At 42.6% G+C, this 23,819-nt stretch overlaps 1 protein-coding gene across 1 annotated transcript in view; it reads right to left on the bottom strand.

Moving 5' to 3' along the window:
• Positions 1–23,431, bottom strand: part of LOC137468227 (amine oxidase [flavin-containing] A-like) — a 34,202-nt gene extending 10,771 nt beyond the window's left edge. Inside the window, exons 1-6 of the mRNA XM_068179709.1 lie at positions 23,287–23,431; positions 13,128–13,222; positions 11,685–11,822; positions 4,527–4,631; positions 3,199–3,290; positions 725–866 (exon numbers count right to left, since the gene is read on the bottom strand). Coding sequence (XP_068035810.1) covers positions 725–866; positions 3,199–3,290; positions 4,527–4,631; positions 11,685–11,822; positions 13,128–13,222; positions 23,287–23,332 — 618 coding nt within the window. The 5' untranslated portion in view covers positions 23,333–23,431. The remainder of the gene's footprint in view (positions 1–724; positions 867–3,198; positions 3,291–4,526; positions 4,632–11,684; positions 11,823–13,127; positions 13,223–23,286) is intronic.
• Positions 23,432–23,819: the final 388 nt, after the last annotated feature.

Below are 23,819 nucleotides of genomic sequence, written 5' to 3' on the forward strand. Positions count from 1 at the left end.
GCTACAAAGAAAAGGAAGTGCTCTTCCCAGGTAGCTTTCCCTTCTCCATATGTTTCATTTAGCTATGAGTATCTTGAGATTAATTTTATTTTTAACTCTTGCTGCAACATCTAGCAGCTGCTGATGTGGGACAGCAAACATGACTGAGGGGCTCCTGAGGAGGAAGGCTCTTAGTCAGGTCTGTCTCCTACCACAGGACAGCATCAGCACTGTTTACATCCTTCCTGACACGTGGTTGTCTATTCTTACCACAATGGACAGAGGTTGATGGAAACTGTTGCCATGTGAGCTGACCCAAGAAGGAAGGGCCTTTTGCTATTTACTTCCAGCTCCTGTCATTTGAGGCTTCAACACTAAAGAAACATCCACATTTCACTCTGAAGTACACTTATTCTGAACTCTTGTAAACGTTGAAATATGCCAAATAACCCATAGAAAATAAATTGGCAAAAAAGCAACACAGCTGCAACAACAGCACTGTGCTGAAATGAATGCAGAAAACCCCCAGTTGTTTAAATAGTCCCAATTTATTCCACATCTTAGCTAATGAAGTCCTTCATTAAACAGGGTTAGTTGACAGGGCTGTATCACCCCATGAGAACACGTTTCTTTCTGGTGCCACATGTTCTCATCTTTTCATTAATTGCAGTGTTTTGCAGGGTACAACACTGCACTTGCTCGTTACAGTTTCAAGAGAGGAGGAAGGAAATGAGACATTTTGTACCTGGCCTCCATTGGTGATAGAGAAAATCCTGAATGTGCCCCCACACTGCCTCACATACCACAGGAACCAGAGGGCAGAGACTTGGTGAGGCTCAGATGTGATGTTGACGTTCACAAAGACTGTGGCGAAGTCTCTCACAGCTCTGTGTGAGACAGAGGACCAGGAAAAGACTGTGAGAAAATATGACTTCCTGACTGCTTTCAGGATTTTATTTGTCATACTAAACAAGGGATACTTTCCCAAAGTCAGAAAAGTCAAGTTGATTAATATTTGTTTAATTTTTCAGACTGTAGTGAGTCTGTTTAAATAGGTTTCTACCAGCACCTCCTTCTCTCCCAAGGTATTTACCCATTTAGTTTGAAATCCCACTGATTTTCACCTTAGTTAAATGGTTTCCCAGCTGCTATTCACTTCATCAGAACAAATATTTTTCTCAGCAGAAGAACATTTTTTGTAATCTGTCAGGGAAACCTTTCTGCATTTCTCAGGGGGACCTCATTGGGCACATCAGTTCCAGGGTCTGAGGGACTGAGCAGCCATGCAGCCTAGACATTCCCCACCTGTCATGTAACACTGCTGCACTGATCTTTTGTGAAATCAAGCATCAGACTTGGTAAATAACCCAGACAGAGAAACCAAATTGGCAATCATTGCCATAAAAATAAGGAAAGCGTCACCTGTCTACCACAGTACATCCTCTGAAATAAACAGAGAAACAGCAGCAGCAACAGAGGATCTGGCTATTCACATTTCTTGCATTTGTGGACACAGATTTGTAAGAAAATTGAGATCATTTTGCAAAGAAGTTAAAAGCACTTTGACTTCAGTGAAGCTTCATGAAACAACATGAATTTACAATCCTCTGATAAAGGAAGGAACTTTGCAAGTTATCTGGGCTAAAATATGTAACTTACAAACTTTTATAACCTCATTTCCTGAAGTATGAGGTCCATTCACCCCTATTTCACTAGCCATGATATGAAAACAGCCTGCACACAATGAACCCTCTGTGACAATTCTGAGAGCACCAAGACACCAAACGGTTGCAGCAGGTTCAGGCCTAAGAAATGTGAAAAAAGTCTCCAGGATCAGTAGATGCTGATCTGTGACACAGGGCAAACAAATCTTCTTTTGTAATCTTGGCCCTGAGTCATACAGAAAATACTGTGGAAGAGCTTTTCTGTTCAAGCACTGTTTTTTAACTGTGTGTAGAAAAATGTGACTTGGCTTAAAGATCTAAAATAGGTTTTTACTGAGTTTTTGAATGCATTTCAGCTGAGCATATCCATTAACACTGGATGCTTTACTGACAACATTGGCAGTAGAAGCTGCCCAGCAGAGAAGTCTGTTAAAGGAGAGATCACTACAAACCCAGTCCTGCTTATGCTCCACCAGGTTCATGGCTAAAAGCGGCAGTAAAAACTAGAAGAGGAAGAGTCAGTCCACTTGCAACAGCAGTTCAAACTAACCAAGTCTGCAGGAAAAAGGCTCATAAAACTAACTGCAAAGAAAACTCCAATGCCACAGGGAGCCTGAGCAAGTCCAAACGGCTGTACAGCATATCCCGTGGAGCTGGAGCAAGACCTAAGCCATAAAAATGATCTTCAGATGGAGAGGTTTGGTCAGGAAGCTGCAGGCACAGTGCTAAACTGCAGTCAGAATGAAAGAGCAAACAGAGCACAGCCACACAAATAAAGGACACTGAATAGGAGGGAGGAGAGCATTAGAGAACAGCACAGGGGCTGGCACAGCAAACGGGGACACGAGTACTCATAAGAGCACATTTCTCTTTGCCTTATAAAGAGAAATTATTGAAAAGATTGAAAAGAGAAAGGAAAGAAAGAGAATTTCCAGTTGTCATCATCTCAATGTATTGAACATTGTTCCTTTTTTAATTTGTACAGTGCAGTCTCTCACAGAAAAACCACTGGTCATTTTATAGATGATTCAAGAGCTTGAGCCCTCTTGCTACCAGCCATTGTGGATGTTCTGTTGGATCTGTTACTCACAAACAAGGAGGACCTGTGGGATGATGCAAAGGTGAAGGGCAGCCTTAGCTACAGTGGCCATGAGACTGGAGTGGAGTTTAAGGTCCAGAGGGGAGTACAGCACACAGCAGAATTGCAGCCCTGGAATTTGGAGGGGCAGATTACATCCTCCCCAAGGGCCTGAATGTCATTGTCTCATGGGAAGCTATGCTGTAAGGCAAAGAGCCACAGGAGAGCTGGCTGGAGTTCAATGATCCAATGGTTTGAAGTGAAAGGATGGTGGGAAGAGCCCACACCACCACTGCCGTGTGCAGGAACCTTCTGAGGCAAACCCCAGGCTTCCCCAGCACCTTTGATGCCACCTGCCAGCCAACCAAAACCCATCTCAAACATCTCCTGATCTGTACTCATCTGCACCACAGAACCTGCCAAAAAGCCACTATCATTCCACAGCTGGAATTTTAAAGCAGGTAAAGAGTTACGTACTTGGTCCAGCAAAGCTTATTTATCAGCTCTTTCATGGTCATTTTGTCCCATTCTTCAGCATGTGGAGCATCCCATGGTGCATCGACAGGAATCTGGAGACAGAGGTAAAATATCCAAGAAATTATTCAGTACTTCACCACTGCCTGCTGTGCTAGATAGTAGCACAGACTTAATTCATATTTTGGCCAGGAGTTACTTTTGTCCCCTGCACGTGGATATAAATTTGGAACAAATTCACCAAATGGAATAGTTTCCATTCACACCTTTGGGCATGAATTGTACCATGACCACCAAATCTGTCTTTGGCTGACCAGTGAACCATATCCTTGTGTTGGGACTCCTCTGGCTTTTAGTTGTCCAGCAGCAATTCCAATTTAGTTGTCTTGGTGTCCTCTAGAAATTGAGGGGAAAGTTGTTTTTCCAGTCAGTTCCAAGATGAATATCCAAAGGTCCCTAAGTCTCTCTGCTAATTGCAGAGTAAGAAAAAATGTCTAGATACTTTTGAAATATTTTAGGCAGTTAAATTCTTAATAATAATTCTTTGCATGTAAGTAACGTGATGTGGAGGATACTACCATATCCCTAATTCTTTAAAAAATGTACTATTGACAAAAAAATGTGCAGTATAATACATAAATTTGATTCTGCAAAACCACGTAAAACCAGTGGAATTTGCAGGAGTACAGTGAGTTATGCTTGAAGATTCTGATAAGGTAAAGCACTTGGTTTGTTCCATTTTATGGAAACTGATGAATGTTTGAAAGAGAGTATAATGCTCCAGGGGCTGCAGTTGTACTGCTTATGTTTTGAACTTTAAAGTTCAAAAAAGTTACTGTGAAGTCAAACTGGAGTCCAGCTTAAGCAGAGCAGCTACAAAAAAAAAAAAAAAAAATCATCTTTGCTCAAAATGCTGTCATGAGGGAAGGGGAAAAAAACCCTTCTAACCTCCCAGCTCGTGGAATATTTTTTCCTGTCATGAGAAAATACTTACACTGAGTTCAACCTCATTTTTTCAGATATCTTAGACACATCCAGATCTTTTTGTCTCCTCTCATAGAATCATAGAATAGTTTAGGTTGGAAGGGGCATTTACAAGTCATCTAGTCATCTAGTCCACGTCCCTCTCAGTGAGGAAAACCTATTATTTCTGACAGTTCCTGGGAAATATAGAAATCTTTCTGATGGATGCTTCCTTTCTATTTTGTTTTGTTGAGTTCTTTTTAATGTATATTAAAGAAGCAATAAAAAAGCCCTACCAGAAACAAAACAAAAACAAACTCGATTTACTCACAGAGCTTTGTAGGAAACACAGAATTTTGACAGCCTACCTCTTTTCCCATCTGGTCCATGGTTCTCCAGAAGTTATTGTAATCCAGATAAACAAAGGGATTCCATGATGAAGGGCAAATTTCTGTGAAATTTCGTGACTTTCCCTGAAATGCACATAAAAACACAAGCAACTGAGATACAACAGAGCAGATCTTCTTTACTCAAGAACACAAAATTGTCAGAGTCATCACATGTTTGCCCGTTTGCCCTAAAAGTCCTGGCTGGATTTTTGGTTTTTTTACCTTTTTTTTTTTTTTTCTTGCATATGAATGCAAGCAATGGAATGTGTGTTGCTAAGTAGGAGGGATAAAAACAGCTGGACTGGCATTAAAAAGGACAATAACATCTTTTTATATTTACTATTCTGAAGGGGTGGGGAGGAGTACATTTTTTCTGGGCAGACTGTCAAATTCTGGGCTAAGGATACTCTAGCCATGGCCAAAGAGGTAATATTCCTTGTTCCTATGCATCCTTCATTATTACACTTAAATGAATCTACTATTTGCCTGCTGCTGAAATGTGCATCCAGAAATTTGTGTGGGTCTAAAATTGAATGCATTTGAAAGTATTTAAGCACCTTTACGGTACACCTCACTTTAAAAGCAAACATACCTCTTTATTATTCCGTGGAAGAAACCTAGCCTATAAAAAAAGTCTGAACAGGAAGCTTTTGGCTGCAGGAAGAAAAATGTTGTACACTTGCAAAAATGGTGTCAGTACTTACAATGTGTGTGACACAGAGTTGCAGCAGTGGCTGAAACTGTTATCTGAAACTGACTGTTTCAGATAATCCTGTGATATAATGATAAGAGAAACAATCTAGCAGCAGCTGCTTCTTTGTGATAACTTTAATCTGAAAGAGGACAGGATGAGCAGGTAACATTTTCTCTTATTAATTTGCTTTGAACCTTTCCCCACCTCAGTCAGTGGTGAATTCCTCATCTCACCTCTCTGTTCTCTGCCCTTCCATCTGTGTCAGAAGTTTGTGTGAGGATGCAGGGAACACTCTGACCATGACAGGCAGGAGCTGTGATGCTAAAGCAGTTAGCAACCTGCTTTTCAGTGCCATGGAGCCCGTGCCAGCCCATCACACCTGGCAGGTGGGGGTCACAGACAAGAGAGAGGCTGCAGTGCTTCAAATGTAGGAAATGGGGACCCAGGGACAGAGGACACGAAGCAGGAGCCAAACATGCCTTCCTCACTCTTGCTGAGAGAGAATTTATTCATCTTCCCCACTGATAATTGTGTATTTGTGTGTAAATACATATGGGTTTCTGATATTCTGCAGAACATTTTTCTCTGCAAAGATTTTAACAAAGATAAAGGCTGCAAGGCGAAACTCAGAGATCATAGTGAGCTTTCAGACTTGGCAAAAGCAGTAAAATATTGAAATTCCTACACTTTGGTGAACTTTTGTCAGCTCCAGGATAGGTACAGTAGGGGAGGCAAATGTATGTGGGTAAGGGACCACAGCAAGCCCTGGCTGACACTGCCTGGTCCTGTCTCCTCTGGAGCCCATCAGGACACTCTGTGCTGCTCCTCCTCATCATCTTCAGTGAGGGCAGCAGCAAAGCCACTCTCCTGTTCCATCCATACTCACCAATTTCTGCTCTGGGCCAAGCAAAGCACCAGCTAGTTCAGCCTGAGATCCACAAGTTTAATGTTTTAAGTTTGTTTGTTTTGTTTTTAATTTCCAACAAATGTTGTGCTTTCAAGTCACCAGGAAGTGGTTGGTTACCTCTGGATTTCTGGGTATTTAATCTCAATCTTGTGTACCACATAGTTTTTTCTCTCTTTTATCCCTATTTTGCTCTTTTTCAGACTTACACTGAAGCAAGGTGGCAGGGGGGATGCTGCTCCAGCCTTCTGCAGGTGCACACCTGCATGCAAAACATTTCTGCCATGGCAAGAGCAGAGTAAATGCTGCTGTGAAGTCCCAGCAGGGAATCCTCCAAATGACACTGGCTCCTCCTTTACCCTGAGGACATTTTCTCACTGCCAGGCTGCAGCACTGTGTTCAGCCACAGAAAAGAGGGCCAAACAGTGCATGCAAAGGGATATACTACATCCTACAGCTCTTACTGTCATAAACTAATGCTGTATCAAACTAGGAAATACTGATACCAAGCAGTAGCACACTACCAATAATTTTACTCTTATTGCACAACCTTTTGCTTTTCTAAAAGATCATCAAACATTGCTTCTCAAAATTAATTTATTGCTAGTCTTTTTATTCTGGTTGGGAACACAGGTGCCATCCACATTCCTTCCTTGACACGCTTTAACCCCAATAATTCTGCCCTTCAGCAGAGATGGGGTGCAATCCTGTCAGGCCACCCAAATCAGGGTGAGGAGAAGTTATTACTGCTGTTCTGTCCTGTTGATACTGCAGGGGGGCAAAGGGAAAAGATAAGCCTATTCCAATCAGGAACAGCAGCAAAAAGTTCCCAGTTTTTCACTGTTCAGAGAAAATCCCTTTTCAAAAGTCTTTCTGATAAGTCACTGTGTTTGTACAGAGTGATGTAACTTGCAAACAGCTCTCCTATCCTTACCTTACTTAGCTTAAAACATCTTTGGTCAATGGCATGGCCCAGGCAGACCAATGGGAATACATGTTTTATTCCCTGAGAACTACAAAATGCCAACTGATAATTAAAAAGTCTAAAGTTGTGTTATTTGTTGCTCTCTTCTGCATGCAAAAAACCCACAACTTCAGTGAGACTGGAGCCCAGTGTCAGGAAAAGATGGAAAAATACAACAGTGCTAACAGACCTGGAAGAGGCTAAGTCTGAATTCAGAGAGGCTGAAATAGTTCACAGACACTGTGACCCTGGTGTGGTGGGGCTGCACCTATCGGAGATGGGATCAGAGGAAACCCAAATCTAGCAAATTCCAGGAAAGAAATTCCCATTTCCCATCAGGCAGCACAAGCCCAACAGCCTTAGACACATCAGTTCTCCAACTTTCTCTCTGGCTCGAGTATCTCCACAGTAGGGAGTAAATCCAGCCTGAGTGAGCTGGGCTGGTAAGTTATTAATTTGGTTTTAATATTGTCTCCCTGCTAGGCAGAAGAGCTCTGGCTGCAAGTTTCACAGAGGAGCTCACTGCAAACATGGGAGGTCTTGCAATATTCCATTTTTAAACAAATTTATAGTGTTCTGGATGTATCATTTTCAGAACTACTGTTTTCTTAACTGAAAGGCAAATAACCTACTGGCTTAGCTCCCATGCTAGCACACGGCAGCCTGACTGACCCACAGGGTTTATCTAACTCTTTTTTTCATTTCCTGCTGTGTCAAGTGGTTTCCTGCAGACCTCAGATCTGAGTCCTGCTGCCTGCTTGGATTAGTTACCCCACACCAATCCAAAGAAAACAAGATCCTCAAGCACCATCCCTCAGTGGTTAGAAAGAAGGCAGTGAGAGATGAGCTCTGCCAGGTCCCTTCCCTGTTCAGGGCTATGCTGGGGCTTGTAGCCAAAACTACAGGAATTAACCCCAAGCTTTGTCACCACCCCAAGTTTCAAATAGTGCCAGAGGAGCAGACAATTTTGCCAGACATGAGAAAGGCAAGTCTGTCTCCTGCCTGCTGTGCCAGGGACAGGGCACACATCAGGAAGCACAGGAGGAGCATCCCCCACGCCCCAGAGCAGGGGTTGTGATTGCCTGGGCTGTGCCCAGCACAGAGCAGCAGCTCCCCAAGGTGTGATCCCTCAGGTGAGAATCCTTCCCTGATCCCCACCTCCAGCAGGTCCAGCCCTGGAAGCAGTGCTGGGCCTGGGGCTGTCTGAGCCCTGCCTGAACAGCAAGTTTGTGGTGATGTGCAGGGTCTTAGTCACAGACCCAGCTGCTGCACCCTGAGCTCTTAATCTCAAGGCAGGATGAAGGAAAGAAGGACTAGAGGGCTAATCTGAGGCACTGTATAGAAATCCTCATATTTTATCAAGTGTTCCCTCCCTCTGAAAAATCATAATTCTTTATTAAGTAATATTATATATCCTGGAGCTCTGTGCTGCTGCCAGATATTGGAGGAGTGCAGTTACATGAGAAGGTTAACACCACACCAAGGCCCAATGCCTTTACTTTCTAGAGTCTTCTACTAAAAAGGTGAAAACAGCACAGAGCTTCAAGGACCTCTGTTAAAACAAAAAGCTGTCTGCCAGCTCAGGAAAGGGAGAACTCCAGTACATCTGCCCTTTCTCAGTCCAAAAGCATTCTTGCTGAGCTATGGGACACTAGCCACAGAGAAATTCAGCTGGAAAGAGGGCTCATAACAAACACTTAGGTTTTAAGTTACAGATTTATAAGGGCAGGATACCAAAAAAAAAAAAATCCTGACAGACATTAAAGGAGTCCATTTTACCACGCTAACTGATGAGAAAGAAGGAACAAATAAAATTTAAAAAAGATAAACAATAGTTACATATTCGGATTTTCAAAGAAACTGTAACTACAAAGGAAACCTGCACCAATGAAGCAATTTGGTTATTAAAGCTTGCAGTATGTGGAATTTTTCCACACACATATGGGAAAAATTCCTGTCACAGAGAAGAAGCTCATTAAATCCCTCTGGGGATTTTCACTTTCTCTTGGCTGCTTCCGCTGCTCAGATAAACCATTTTCCCACTTTCTCCCAGCTCAATCCAAGCAGTATCCTGGAAATCTTCAGAAAAAGCCAAGATGAATCGACTGTTAAGGTAAAGAGAAGACCAAAAATCTCTTAATCCAAGGGTGCTGGAGATTACATACAGATGTCACAAACACAGCTAAAGCTGTGCTTAGTCATTGCTCAAAACACTTCCTCTCCCCTCTGACAAAACCACACAACATTGCAGACATTGGAGAAAGCTCTTGGTAGCAGACCTTCCTGTCTGGCCCTGGCTCCACACTCCTGGACAGCCACCAGACAAACACCAGACAGCTGAGACACAAGGGGAGAAGATTTAATCAGACCTTTCAAACCTAAAAGGCAGCAGGTGGCCCATGGCTGATGGTGTATTAGCCCAAGAGACTGAAAACATCCATCTTTCAGATTAATATTTAATTTCTGGTGGATATGATTCTTTAATATCAAATAATCTCTTTGCTAACACTTTCTGCCATCTAGGAAATACCCCAGCCACTTGTGTTCCTGGAGCATCTTTAATGAATGTAAGGGGTGCATCTGCAGCTGGGAGAGCACAAACCCCTACCTGCACCTCACCATCCAGCCTGGCAACAGTGTGCAGCAGGCAGGTAAAAGAGAGAAAAGTAAAAGAGCCCTGGGAACTGAGCAGCCCAGCCAACAGCCAGGACTGCACAGATGGACTTTAATAAGCTTCTTCTAGAAGTGGGATATAAGAGAGGGTTCAAGAATACATCCCTAAATCAGAGGGCACAGGCATTTCACAATGTCTCAAGGAAAAAGAAAGGAGAAAAAGCTGTGGAAAACCTTAGGAAAAGAAAATGAAAAAAAAGGGCTACAATTCACTGGAAGAGGATGTGGGAGAAAGGAGATCTACAGGAAGAAAGCATCATTATTATTCATCCAGTGCTTAAATCTGGGAGACTTAAAGCCCCTTTGCTGTCACCCTGGTCCAACAATTATAGCTCCCTTGGGACCCTGAGTAGCTCAGCAGGACCACGATGACAAATCCAGAACTGATCCATAGCTTGTGATCCAGCTGAACAGCTTATAATGCTGCCTCTTGCTTAGAAATATGATTTAATTTCAAAGAAAACATACAAAATTACATGGTCATTAGCAGGGATGAGCATAATGCAGTGTGGGACAATAAAAAGCTGCAGCTTTGGTGTCAAAATGGATTAAGGGCTCAAAGTAATGTAACTCATTAGAGCCTTTTATTTAACATAAAGAAGATAAGTGCCTTTTAGGATGCTGAGATATTCACGCCTGAGCTTAAATTAGAGTGGGACAAACATTCTGCTGGTACAAACCATGCCATCCCTCTTTCTGTAGAATTACATCAATTTTGCATGAGGGGGTGACAAGTAAGTTTTTTAGTATTATGGAGTGGCTGTGCAATTATTTAAGATGTGCCTGTTTTATGAGCATGGCATCAATCTGCCCAATAAGGAGTGCTTGCAGAACCAGATGGTAAAACTTTGCAGCGTGAACACATTGCTCTAATTCTTAGGAAAAAAAAAATGGGAAGGTAATAGAAATGAAACCAATTAAGGATCCATCACATAGGATGGCTTGTCTATATCAAGTATGTCAACTGTGACTCATATAGGCTTCAAGTTCTGCCAGAGTCTGTTAAGTGCCAAAACTAAAGAATAGTTTTTTAAAAATTGAAAGTGATGGTGTTTGCAAATTAAAATAATACTTTCAGTTATGGTTACAGTCACATCTCACACCTGTGAATCTTAGGCCTTTCTTTGTCCTCCCTACTGCTCTCGCCCTGCACTGGTTTTGGCAGCAGGTCCTAGGTAGGACCTGTGCAAAAAAAATCAGTGGGCTAAAGATCTGGCACAAGGGCTGGAAATCTGCTCTGCGGACAGGTTTCATTCCTGTTCACTTCAGCCACACCAGTACTTGCTCAAGAGTGGCCACCTGGGCTCCTGCTGCCCCACATCTCAGAGGTGAAACTTTTGGTGACTCTTGGGAAGGGCTTGTGTGTCACCATTAACTGGAGAGGGAAGCTCAGAATCTCAGATTAGATTATTAACTTCCAAACACCCATTTGTGAGTTGAATCCCACTCTATGCAACTGGGAGAGATCTCATGTGAATCCAGTCATGTGGGCAAAATATATTATCCTACTGCCACTCTAATTCCATAATACTGTTGTCCAGTATCATCATTCAATACTATCCATCAAAACTATTATTTTTTACATTTAAATTTAGCTTTTATTTCTGAACAAATATTTCCTGAATTTCAGGAGTTCTTTGGAGGGTATGTTCCCAAACAATGTGGCAAACGCATCCCACGTTTTTTAGCTGCTGTCAGCTGCATTTTCTGAACACTTTTAAAAAGAAAATAAGAACCATTTGTTGCACTCCCAACAAGTTAAAACAGAATAACAACACTTCGAGCAGGTGCTGTCCGCATTACTAAGGGTGAGTTTTAAATGAAAGCCTTTTGATGACTGTCAGTAATTTCCAAGTTTCAGTGCTACCTTTGGGTACCTCAGCATAGAAATGCAACACTTACCCCTTTGTAATGGAACGTGTGGCCCTCAACATACACTTTATAGTTCTCCACCCCCAGCTCTTTTGCCAGTCGCAGAATCCGGTTTTGGGTAGGTCCCACATAAGATCCACCTACATCTACATAATTCACTTTATCATTCTGTGAAAAAGAATACAGGAATCAGAAGCTGTGCAGGAAGCTCCTCAATACAAACATCTAGAAGCAGAAAGAATTGTTCCAAACTGAATGTGCATGGAATGTATGTGTATGATATTCAGGAGGGATTTGTTCATGGGAAAGGTTGTTGAGCATTGAAATGGGCTGAACAGGGGGTGGTTGGAACCACCACCCCTGGAGATGTTCAAGAAATTCACATTACTTTTCTTGTCATTGCAGAACATTTCTGCAGCTGAAACCACCTTCAGCATCAAAGCCTGTTTTCTCTCTCTAGATACCTGCTTAGACTTAATGCTGCAGGTGCTGAGCACTGCGCTGCAGTTTTCCAGGAGATTAATCTCCTTTCCAGCACTGCACACCTCGGCTCCAGCTGCTGCCTGGGCAGGGACCCCCAGCCATGCCTGCCATGAATGGTGCTCAATGCACCCCTCAGACCAGCACCCCACTCACTTGGGAAGTGGGAAGGAAGCAGAAGGTTTCAGGGATGCACACTATTACAGCAGGCTGACCTCCCAAGACAATAACTCTTAAACAGTGTTTATAGCGAGTATTTTAAGGCTGGCATTCTCAGTGTCACAGAAGGATGGTGTTTATGCTCCGTGTTTCACATACAATGATTTCTGCTGGAACACCACTGTTTATCTCTGGTTCCCCAGCAATGGCACCTGATAATTTACACCTCCCTCAATTCCAGGGTGGGAAGCAGAGGTAATGTCTGTATTACATTACCCTGTGCCACAAGTGACTCTTCATTTCTTTCATTTTTTTTTCTAATGGAAATCAAGATGCAATTCATTTTTAGAAGCAGAAGTGTTATTTCATATAATTTTAAGACATTTTAAAATATATGTCTGAGTCATAATGATGCTTAGTACTGCTCAGGCTGCTTCTTACAGTTTTCATGTTCTAAGTTATCATGCCTGTTACAGTATGCAAAGGGAGATGGGAAAAAGAGGGGAAAATGCTCTGCCACTCATGGTCCCAGATGATGGTTTTCAACATATTATTGAAGTCTAGGTAGACAATATTCATTTTTCCCTTGTCTACTAAGCCAGTCACTGCACCTTAGAAGGCTGTCAGATTGGCCAAGCAGGGATTCTTCTTGGTGAACACATGCTGACTGATGACTTTTGGATTAGTTGCTCTGTCATCTTCTGAGGGATTGAGCTGAAGCTGTAGTTCCCTGGATCAAAATAATTGTAGTTCCCTGGGTCAAAATAACAGGAGTGACATCTGTCACATTGCAGACCAGCACAAATGGGAGTCCTCACATCATGAAGCACTTACCCTGATAGTGAATGTCCTGCCTCCCACTCTGTCCCGGGCCTCAAGGACCACCACGCTGACCCCAGCCTCAGACAGCAATTTGGCAGCTGACAAACCTACCAAAAAAAGAGAAAGTGCATTAAAGCCAGTGGCTGCAAGCAGACACATTCACGGTCAAAAACTGAACCAAAGCTTCAAGGTCAGAGATTTCAATACTGTTCTCAAAAATCCCTGAGAGAAGTTAGGAGCTTTGCATGGTATCTCACCACAGAAATCATGTGGCTGCTGCTTAGCTGTATTTTATAACCACTCACAGACTGAAATTTCCTCCTTGGATTGGCTTTTTGGCCTTTTAAAAGCAGCAAAACTTCAATTATTAAGGGACAGGCACACATCCTACTCTTCATTTTTGCAGCCTCTGGAAAGGCAGCACCCAGCCTGGGGGCCTTGCAGTGCTACAGTGACATCGATAATGCTCCTCTCCCACATCAGCTCTTGCTCCTCTGCTATCCCTTGGCCTCATTCACATGCAGAAGGAAAGTCTGCTTCACTGTCAGGATTCATTTTCAGCAACGCAGTTTGACCATGACAATCAAACAGGCTGCATGTAGATACTTTATAAGTGGAATTATGGTCTCAGCAAAAATCATCTAATTATGGGACTTTGTGATGGAGCCACTAGAGACAACTGAAAATTCAACAGGACAGGAGACCTCTTTGCTCCTGACAGATGCCAGCTGAAATTGTAAAAAGCAATCATGAGTTGGTGAAATCAGATTATGCCAGTGCCCTGCAGGCCAATTTGGCACTGAAGCATTGTTTCTTGGGAGTTGCTTCCCCTCCTTAAGTACACGAAAGGCAGCCCTATTGATCAGAACTTCCAAGATACCCTGCAGGCAGGAGTAACAATATTACCCTCGTGTTTATTACACTACCTGGAGATGTGACTAAAATCAACTTTCTGTGAGCCTACAAAGAAGGCATGTCTGAAAAGACCAGGGGAGAGGAATCATTCTGGGGAGAGTTAAATGTAGTCCTTTATTCTAAGGGCAATGCAGAATTGACCATAAACTCCTATGCATAGAATCTTCTAATGGGAAAGTGGAACACCATTCACTGGAAACTAGAACTGAGGAAGTTCAAATGTGTTTCACAGGCAGAAATTATATATATAATTTTTATACTCATCTAAAAGTAACTTTACACCCTTGCACCATATTCTTCAGATTGCTGCTGGAGCAAAAGAATACTAAATTCTTCCATCTATTTAATATTTCATTTTTTTAAATTGTAAGCCATTTTTCAGTGGAGTGGATATCTTATAAATTGATCTAATTTGTTTCAGTGATAATTTTTTTCCTCCATGAAACTCTAGAAACAATTTTTTTTCTAGCTAATTCTTTAATCCACTGAGAGATGGTTTCTCTTCCTCCCCAACATAAACGTAGAAGACACAAATCTATGATGTTGAAAACACAAACTGCAATATTTTCTTACAAATATATAATTTTTTTTATATGCAGAAAAATGAGATTTCTAGAGATACAGCAGGTTTTGTCCCAAAATAGTGGTTATCCTACACCTATAAAATAAAAGGCTGAATTCTCTATTCTGTATAAATACCACTGGACACTCAGACATGAGTGGGTAATTCTTTTGTAAGAAAGTTTATTGCAGATATACATGCCTTGAAAAAACTGAACATGAAACCAAAAGAAGTCCAGCCTAGGTATGAAAAAAAAAAGCAAATCTTTGGTGCCTAAGACCATAATTTCATGCTGAATACAACAGCTCTATTCCTGCCACAGTAGTTTAGGAAGAGTAATGGTTACACTGGACTGAGTTGGAAGTTAAGCTCACTACTGGATTATAGCTTAATTATGGGATGTATCCAAATAAAGAAGGGCTGCTAAGGGATGAAGAATGTGTTGTCTGAATGTGACTGAGGTTCTGTAACCTGTTTGCCTGTTAAACTGTACTTGCTCTCCAGACTTACAGGTGGTTAAGTTTCATTACTGTTAACCCAATGGTCATCTGAGAAACTGGTCCAAAAAAAAAAAAAAAAAAAAAAAAAAAAGGCTTTGAAGCTTCATAAACTGAGAAACAGCAAGAAATACATTGAGACAATACACTGAGCAATGGCTTACAGGGAATTGGGAGAGGGCATGACTCATAAGTATAAACAATACAAAATATGTTTATTTAAGATTACTACTACACATTTATTTGCTCAAAGCACGGAAACTATTTTCTTTCAAAACAGAAGACTAGGAACAAGACCCACACACAGCATCTCTATGTCCGTCTCCATCTCTGTCTGTTGGAGCCAGCTCTTTAGCTCCATCCTGGTCAGACTGAAGTGCACCAGGTCCAGGTGCTTCCACAGGTTCATCTGAAGCACCCCACAGGTGATGAAGCCTCTGTGCTTTTTTTACACAATTAACCTCTAAATTGACTGCATATTTACCCTTCATCTTCTCCATAACTTGAGTTTTCAAGACTTTTGTTGCTGTTCCCATATCCTGGACAGGACTGGACACCAGAGAGTGATTGATTGATGGGATAAGAATGAGAGAAGAAGGAATGAGACCACCTCCTTTCCTGCTGCTTGCCTCATCCCTGCCTGCTCAGCTCCCCTCAGGCTGCATGGAGCTATCCTCCCACTTCCTCTACATCATCTCCATCCCAGAGGACATCATGAACTTCAGCAACTCCCAGGGGGCAGGGAAGAAGCTGTGGATGTCCCATCCCTGGAAGTGCTCCAGGCCAGGCTGGATGGGGCTTTGAGCAACCTGGTCTAGTGGGAGGTGTCCCTGCCCATGCCAGGGGGTGGAATGAGATGGGCTTTAAGGTCCCTTCCAATCCAAACCATTCCTTACAGGCACACTATTCCAGGTCAAAGTGGGCTCAGTGCTCAGACCAGGCAATGCAAACACTCCAGAGCTTGCTGGTGTGACTCTGTGCCGACACTCCTGTCACAGCTCAGCCTGTGGCTGTGTCACCTCCACCTCCCCCGAGGGCAGCCCTGAGATAAAGCTGGAAACCACCCCAAATCACTGGACAAACTCCTTCCAGATATCCCCTAATTCCACGAATTAGAAATACACCACTTGCCTCAGCAAGATGGAAGGAGCCTGCCAAAAGCACGGCTCATTCGCAGTGTCTGCTGTGGAAATTCACTTATTGTAAAATGAGAACAAACAAGGCCAGACATCCTCCACAAGGGTTTCTATGGAAATCTCACAAGCAGCTCCCCTCCTCTGAAGATGCCATGCGGGAAAGCTCTGTTCCTATTGATTTTGCAGTGCTATTAAGGACTCAGAATTGCTGCTGCTACAGATCATACTGTGGCTGCTTTCATGCCAGAAAATTGTCATAATGCTACCACAAGCAAAGCCCTTTGAAGTGCATCAAAACACTGCATATACAGTAAAAAAAAAAAAAAAAGAAAAGAAACTAAGATGAATTGATGCCAACAAGACACACCCCATGACTGAAACATAAGGGTGTTGAACAATACTGAATTTTGTAATACAACAAAGCCCATCTCTACCTGACAGAAAAGTTCAATTCCATAGGTAGTGAACAACACTGGGACTTAAGAGACTTGAACTTGATTCCAGAGGAGTCCTGTAATGTGGAAAATGGTTCCTTGTTTTGTAGGGAAGTGTTTATAAGTGTAGATTTATGAGAATAATTCCAAGTTGCCTCAGTACTTGGGGGTTGATACAGGGCATATGAGCAGAGATGAGTTCTACAGCACAGTGAGAGTTTTTAAAAAGTTACTTTTTTGGAAATGTCCTAGTGATTGTATACTAACAGTGTAGAGTTATACTTCTCAAAATCTAGACTTTGTAAATACAGAACATTCCTTCATAAAATCCTTATTAATCCACCCTACTGTACAGAACATGGGATAGCCACATTGTGAGAAAGATGATTAACTTATTACTGTAGTGTTCTAGCATGCTTTCATTGAGAAAAAGGGGGAATATCTTCCTGTAAAATCCCTACATTTTTCTGATCTTGAGTGGGGAAATAATTTTAAGACTTTTTTGCTCATTTTTCAAGTACACATTAGTAAAATAAGAGAATTGGCAGTATATCATTATTAAAGTTCCAATGTAATGGCTTTCTAATGCTGTGATTATTTTTACTGTTTCATTGATGGAAACCCCAACTTTTTCTAAATACAATTGAGTAATTAAACCTGGCAATGACCACCTTAAAATCAGCTTTCATTTTTCCAGCTGGAAATCCCTTTGGCAAGTGAAAATGAACCTTTCAGTGAGAGATGCACAACACTTCTGCCATGACCATAGGGTAAAATCTCCCTTCCTCACCTCTTTATTCTTCTCCTGCAACCTTGATTACCCTTTCACTGGAATTTTTGTGTACATCACAGCATTTATTTAAGTCTTAAAATACAGTTAAAATGTGCTCAGTTACATAATTTTGACCAGAGAAGCCACTAATGGGCAACAACACACAGAAAGCTGAGAATGAAAAAACTGTTTCCTTTCAATGACTTGAAGATTTTAAATTGCCACTGAAAATATAAAAAGATCCCAAGCCAACAATGCTATTAATTCAGTAACAGCGTCTTAAATCCACACAAAAGAGCAAGAATGCACAGTGTGGATCACAAGTCTACATTTATTTCTACTTCAGTGTTGCCTAATACCATAACATCACTAATTTTCTGCTTGTCAGAAACCATGTTTTGACTTGTCATACTTTCTTTCATGTCCCTCCTTGTAGAATACTTGGTATTAGAAAGAGATTGAGTAAACGTAATTTGTCCTTTTCAGGTAAATTTATTTAATCTCTTTTTAATCACTATTTTTCCCTTCTAGTAAAAAAAAAAAATCCACTTGATTCAGCAAAGATCTTCACCAAAAGAGAATAAATATTTTGTATTACAGAGTACATTGTCCAAAGGAGACCAAGCCACTTACTGGTCTCAATGGCATCACTGTCTAAATGCTTTCTACAAATGCAAGCCTTGTTCTGAAGGGCACAAAGACAGTTTCTCATGGACAGTGTTAGCAGAAATGCAGTGGGCAGGAAGAGGGAATTCTATCCCAAGGATGAATCCACTCCACACACACCTACTGGGATTTTTCATGTCCACAGCTTCTTGCAGTAAACTTTCCTTCCCCAAAGTAATGTCCTCCCCGCAAACAAAGGCAGAAAAAAGTTAATGAGTATAAGCACAAGGCTGGAAATGAGGCATCTTTCCTCCAATTAAAATGAGCAGTTAAAATTATGACAGTTTGATCCTACCTACTAAAAGAAACAACCAAGGTAAGCACACACATGTTATGACTATTGACGATTTTTTTTAGTTAGTGTTGTGCAGAATAAATTCCTGTTACCTAAATGGTGACTTCAACTAAAAAAGAATGTCAAAAAATGTTGCTGCTAATTTATGATCAATGTCATCACCACAAATACCAATAACATCAGCGCTGGTATTCCCAGAAAAGACATAATGCCTGTCCCATGCCTGGTGTTGTTATGTTAAGGCATTTTTAAGGATCTGTCCAAACTACTTGGCTGTTTCTTTTGCTTGTTGAGGCAAATAACACTCATAAGATTTCAGTAGCAAAACAGCAGAACACATTATGAAGGAGGCAAATGAAAACTGGTACTTCTGTTTATTTGCAATTATTGTAGAAAGCATCCCTTACACGTTCTACTGGATTCTGGGAGTTTTGTTCCTGCTGTAAATTTTTGTCATAATGACAGCTTGCTAGGAGTACATTGGGAACTCAGAGCTCTGTGAAACATTGTTATTTATTTCTGCATCCCCAAAAAAAAGGTCTTTAGGAATCCCTGCTACTAAATGACAACTTTATCACTGATTACCAGCTTTCTAGTTGGATCTAGAAAGAAGGAAGGAAAGAACCAGGTAGATGGAACCCAGCACAGGGCAAATGCAAAGTGATAAACAGAGAATACATTTTATTAATCAAATATTGCATTCCTATAGGTCAAATCCCAGGTAAATACAGAAGTAACAGTAGGGGGAAAAAATTATTGAAAGCTACTCCAGATTTACACAGGTCAGACTGATTCTATCTCACACCAACAACTGTGTGTTTGACGGTTTATCTGACACCACCACCCACCAGCAGCTTGGCATGCTGTCAAAACAAACAGGGCAGTGTACAACAGAAGTTGTGCTGCCAGGATGGCAATCAAGGAAAATCTGCATTTCCTCGTTATTCAGTCTTTCACTCAGAGCCCACAGCCAAGGCGTAGGTAGCTCGAGGGGTAAGGCTGTCGATCACACACTGTGGAGCTGGAGATGCCAACACAGAGTGCCTTTCCACAGAGAGAAAAACAAAAATGTCTTCATAATATATCATATGCTTTATTTCTATATAAAGGCTAATCACTACCATTTTTACATCTCAGCTTTTCCTACAATTTGTGGCCCTTGGAATCCTCCATAAGTGCAGCAGAAAACAGAGCTGTTTCCTGCACATGGCTGGGAAATCTCAGCTTTGATTTTGTAGAACAACACAATCTCCTCTTTTCTAGATAAAAACAAACATCTTTTTCTGTGAAATAAAAACTATCCATGTCAGCAAATCATAGCCTTAAGTGCAAGATTCAATTATGTCTGGTTTTCTCTAGTGTTTTGAACATGGAACACAATGTGCTGAAATTTCTTCCAAACCATATTTCCATACAAGATTTTTTGGACTTCTCTGCTTCTGGACATACTTCCCCATATCTGCTGCCTCTCTGGTTTGTATTATGTAGACTAACATTTTTAATTCTCCATGTAATCTTCCGATAAACTTGGCTTCCACACGAGGTAAGGCTGGCACATGAATATACTTCCATGAAAAAAGTTAAGGTATTTTGCTTTCATTCTTTTTTTTTTTTTCTTTCCAGATTTGGAACTATTTAAGCTTGAATTTTCAGGGTGTGTTTTTCAGGGTGTGGTTTTTTTTGTGATTCTTTTCTGCTGGAAAATCTTGGTCAAAATTGACCGTCTGTTTCTAAATGCCTAGGGAAAACATATTCTTTGATTTTGAAAAATCATGCCCTTTTTAAATGCCTAATTTGGAAGTTGCAGCAGCTACTCGAAATTTGTCCGGGTAGAGTCAACATAGCACATTTTGTTATCCATGTGAAAATATGCCCCAATAAGGTCAGTTAGAAAGTTTTGAGAAATTACAGAAGTCATTCTCAGATCTAACAAGCTGAAGTATCTGAGGTTTCTGTCAAAACTCTCTGAGCACTTAATGCTGTCCAGCTGTTAATGAGCAGTGCCTGAGGAGTGACTGAGCACCCAGGCCCTCCTTACATTTTGTGCCATCAGCTTGCTGGGTTTCAACAAACACACAATCAAGTAAAATCAATCATGTCAAAATCAATCCAAAACAGCACTCTTCAGTTCAGTAGAAAACCCTATAAATAGAAAATGGGAGCAATATTCAAGCCATAGAAATAAAAACTCCCTGTGGGTATGGGGGAAGTCTTTAACTTCAGGCACCAATTTATTTAATATGCTTGGGTATAAAACACTATAATCAATATTAACTGGATTACAGGGGACACTATCTATTAAGAGTGACACAAATGTGCCTGGGGCTTTTACTGGCCATTTTTAACATGCAAGCCCAAGTGGAAAGATGAATCTAACCCAACCTCTGCAGCTCCCTTTCTGCAGGGTGCAAAGGCACTTGCTGATGCAGCCTGGACAGTTTGAGTGCAATTCCATGAGGTACAGCAGGAAAATCCCAGAGGTAGAAGCCACCCAGGCAGAGATTTCTTCCAAAAGCTTTTTCTTCCCAAAGCACTCTTTGCAGAAGCTCCCTCCACCCCTAGACTGCAGCTCCCTATAGGCAGAGGGGATTCTGTGTCCCTGGAATGACCACATTGTGGTGGGCATGCAGAGGCCAGGAGCAGGGATGAGCAGAACATATTCAGAAATTCATTGTTCAGAAATTGCCTCTCAGGACCATGCTTTGCTTTGAGGAACAGACAACTCCAGAGCTGCTTGTCAGGATTTGAGCTTCATTTCACAATTACTGGACAAATACTTTTAAAAGCCACAGCATCACCGCTGTGAAGTTCACACTTAATAGAACAAGCACCTTGCTTATACCTCATACAGCTTTCATGTATTTGCTTATACCTCATACAGCTTTCATGTATTTGTAGTAAAGAGCTAGTTTATCTCAGAGTTTCCTATCCTTTCCTGCAAGCATCAGGTAGTGAGTATTTAAAATACAATAGAAGGAGAAGAGACAGAAATCTTACCAGATGAGTCAACTGCAAATTCAATTTCAGAGATACAAACAGCAAGTCAACACTGGAATCAGAGAGATGTTGAGGGGAAATCCTGTCCATACTGGAGCATGATTTACTATGTGTTCCACCAGAAGCAGAACTCTAGATACAGATTATTTTTTTATTTTTTAAGACCAGAAAGCACTGTCTAACCTCTTGCAGAACTGAGGTGTAGGCATATTGGTGCAGGAATGGTAGTGACAGAGAAGCTGTGAGAAAAGCAAAACAGACCAGAGGCTGATGAGAGTTTAATCCCCCAGCTATGAATGGCAGTGTAGAATAAAAATGGATTTTTTATTATTAAATAAGGCATTTATTGTCTATTTTTCAATGGCTGTTTTCTTAAAATGATGCCTGTTCTAATTCATAACAGGCAGCCACCAATGCCTATGCCACTGGCATGGAGTTTCCATTGGTATGAAAACTGTCCCTGTACCCCAGGAGTGCTGTGACATGTTTATTTGTCTTCCTCATATGCCACCGACAAATTTTCAGGGACTGTGAGCACCGTGAAATTTTCTGCTTGGCTCCATTTCAATCCCCACAGGCTTTGGTCCAAGGCATAGGTGTTACAAAGTAACTTAGTGTTTTTGTAGGAGTGAGGATAGACACCACACAGAAATGCTCAAAGGATCTTCTGAAACACTGCAACAGGTTGGGGACCCGGAGGAACCGGGCACCCTGGAGAGAACAAGAGCTTGTCAGAGCTCTAAAAACCATATTAAGAGGATGTTGCCATCAGCTGCACACAGAATGGGTGGTAATTCCCTAAGGACACTCTGTGCATTACAGGAACCCCAAGGATGAAGACCAAATGTCTCATTCTAGCAGGAAAATTACCAGGCATCTGGTACAACTAAAAAGCAAGGAAATATACATCCACACTCTTCCTTTCTGTTCAGCGATGTTACAGATTATTTGCATATGTACATTTTCACCAATAGTTATTTAAACAAATACTGTTCTTTTACTAGTTGAAATAACATAATTATGTCAATCATTTGCTATTTTATGCATTAATTCACTGCAGATTACACCAAAGGAAAGCCTCTGACTCCTTCTTAATTGCTAATAAAACCTAACTTTACCCACACCAATAATGGCTGTAATATCACTGATATTATACAGTCACAAAACTCACCTTTTCTGAATCATTAGTGAAGTAAGGACTGCCTGAAAACTGAGACCTGGCCAAAGCTGCCAACACAAAAACCACCTGATGGACGACCTAAACACTAATTTTCTCCAACACAGCAACACTCTCATTGTAGGCAACAGAAAAATAATTAATTAACGGGGTTTTTTTAAGGATAAGGATGAGGGGCCATGATGCAATTGCTGGTGTGAAAGTAGATCTGAAGACTATTTTGGGAAGTGTTGCCTGGTGAAGTGTGATGAGTCCATGGCACTTGTGGAATCAGGCTGCCTCTAGAACAGCTCTTCTCACAGCAGCAGAACCTAACTTAGAGATACTCCCAAATGTTTATTCTTCAACATTTCCCCAAACAAAACATCTGCCAGCGCTGCACGGGCAACCTGAAAAAACCACCTCAAAACACCACCTTCGTCGGGACGCACCAATGCCAGCCTGCATCCCCGTATCCCTGCCTTGTCCCGCACCTGTGGGCAATGCCAAGTCACTTTTCCTCCAGCCTCCCTCCCGACGCGCACCAAGAGCAAACCAACGCAAGGAGCAGCGATTTGTCCCCAGCGCAGGGACACGGGTCATTTCCCCTCTCCCTCCCCGGGCGCACCTGAAGCCCCCGGGGCCCGGGCCCTGCGCTTCCATCGCCAGCCCCGCGCCACCGCCCGGCCCCGCTCCCGGCGGGATGCCCGGCGGGGGCCGCGCCGTTCCCCCCCGACCCACCAGAGATGCCGGCCCCGATCACGACCACGTCGTATCTCTGTGCCATGGCGCTGTCCCCGCTGTCCCCGCTGTCCCCGCTGTCCCCGCTGTGCCGGCTCCGGTCGCGGCCGCGGCTCCGTCCCGGCCCCGCGCTCCGGCGGCTCCGTCCCGCCCGCCCCGGCCCCGCCCCTGGGCGTGGCCCGGCCACGCTTCCACCAATGGGCGATGTCTGGGGGAGGGGCATCACCTGGCCACGCCCTCCGCGCCGCTCGGCGCGCGGCCCGACGGGGCGGGGGATGCTCGGGAGCACCGGGAGCACCGGGAACACCGAGAACACCGGGAACACCGGGGACAGCGGGAACACTGGGGACACCGGGGTCAGCACGGACACAGGGCATACAGGGGACACGGGGAACACCCGCTCCGTGCCGCACGGATGGAGGCAGGCGGGCGGCAGCGTGCCCGGTGCGGCATGCAGCGTATGAACCAGCCAGCGCTCGCTTAACCCCGCGCTAGTGACCCGCAGTGACTGCGGGGGAGGAGGAGATCCATGG

Source organism: Anomalospiza imberbis, chromosome 2 (assembly GCF_031753505.1).
Source record: "Anomalospiza imberbis isolate Cuckoo-Finch-1a 21T00152 chromosome 2, ASM3175350v1, whole genome shotgun sequence".
Taxonomy (NCBI): Eukaryota; Metazoa; Chordata; class Aves; order Passeriformes; family Viduidae; genus Anomalospiza; species Anomalospiza imberbis.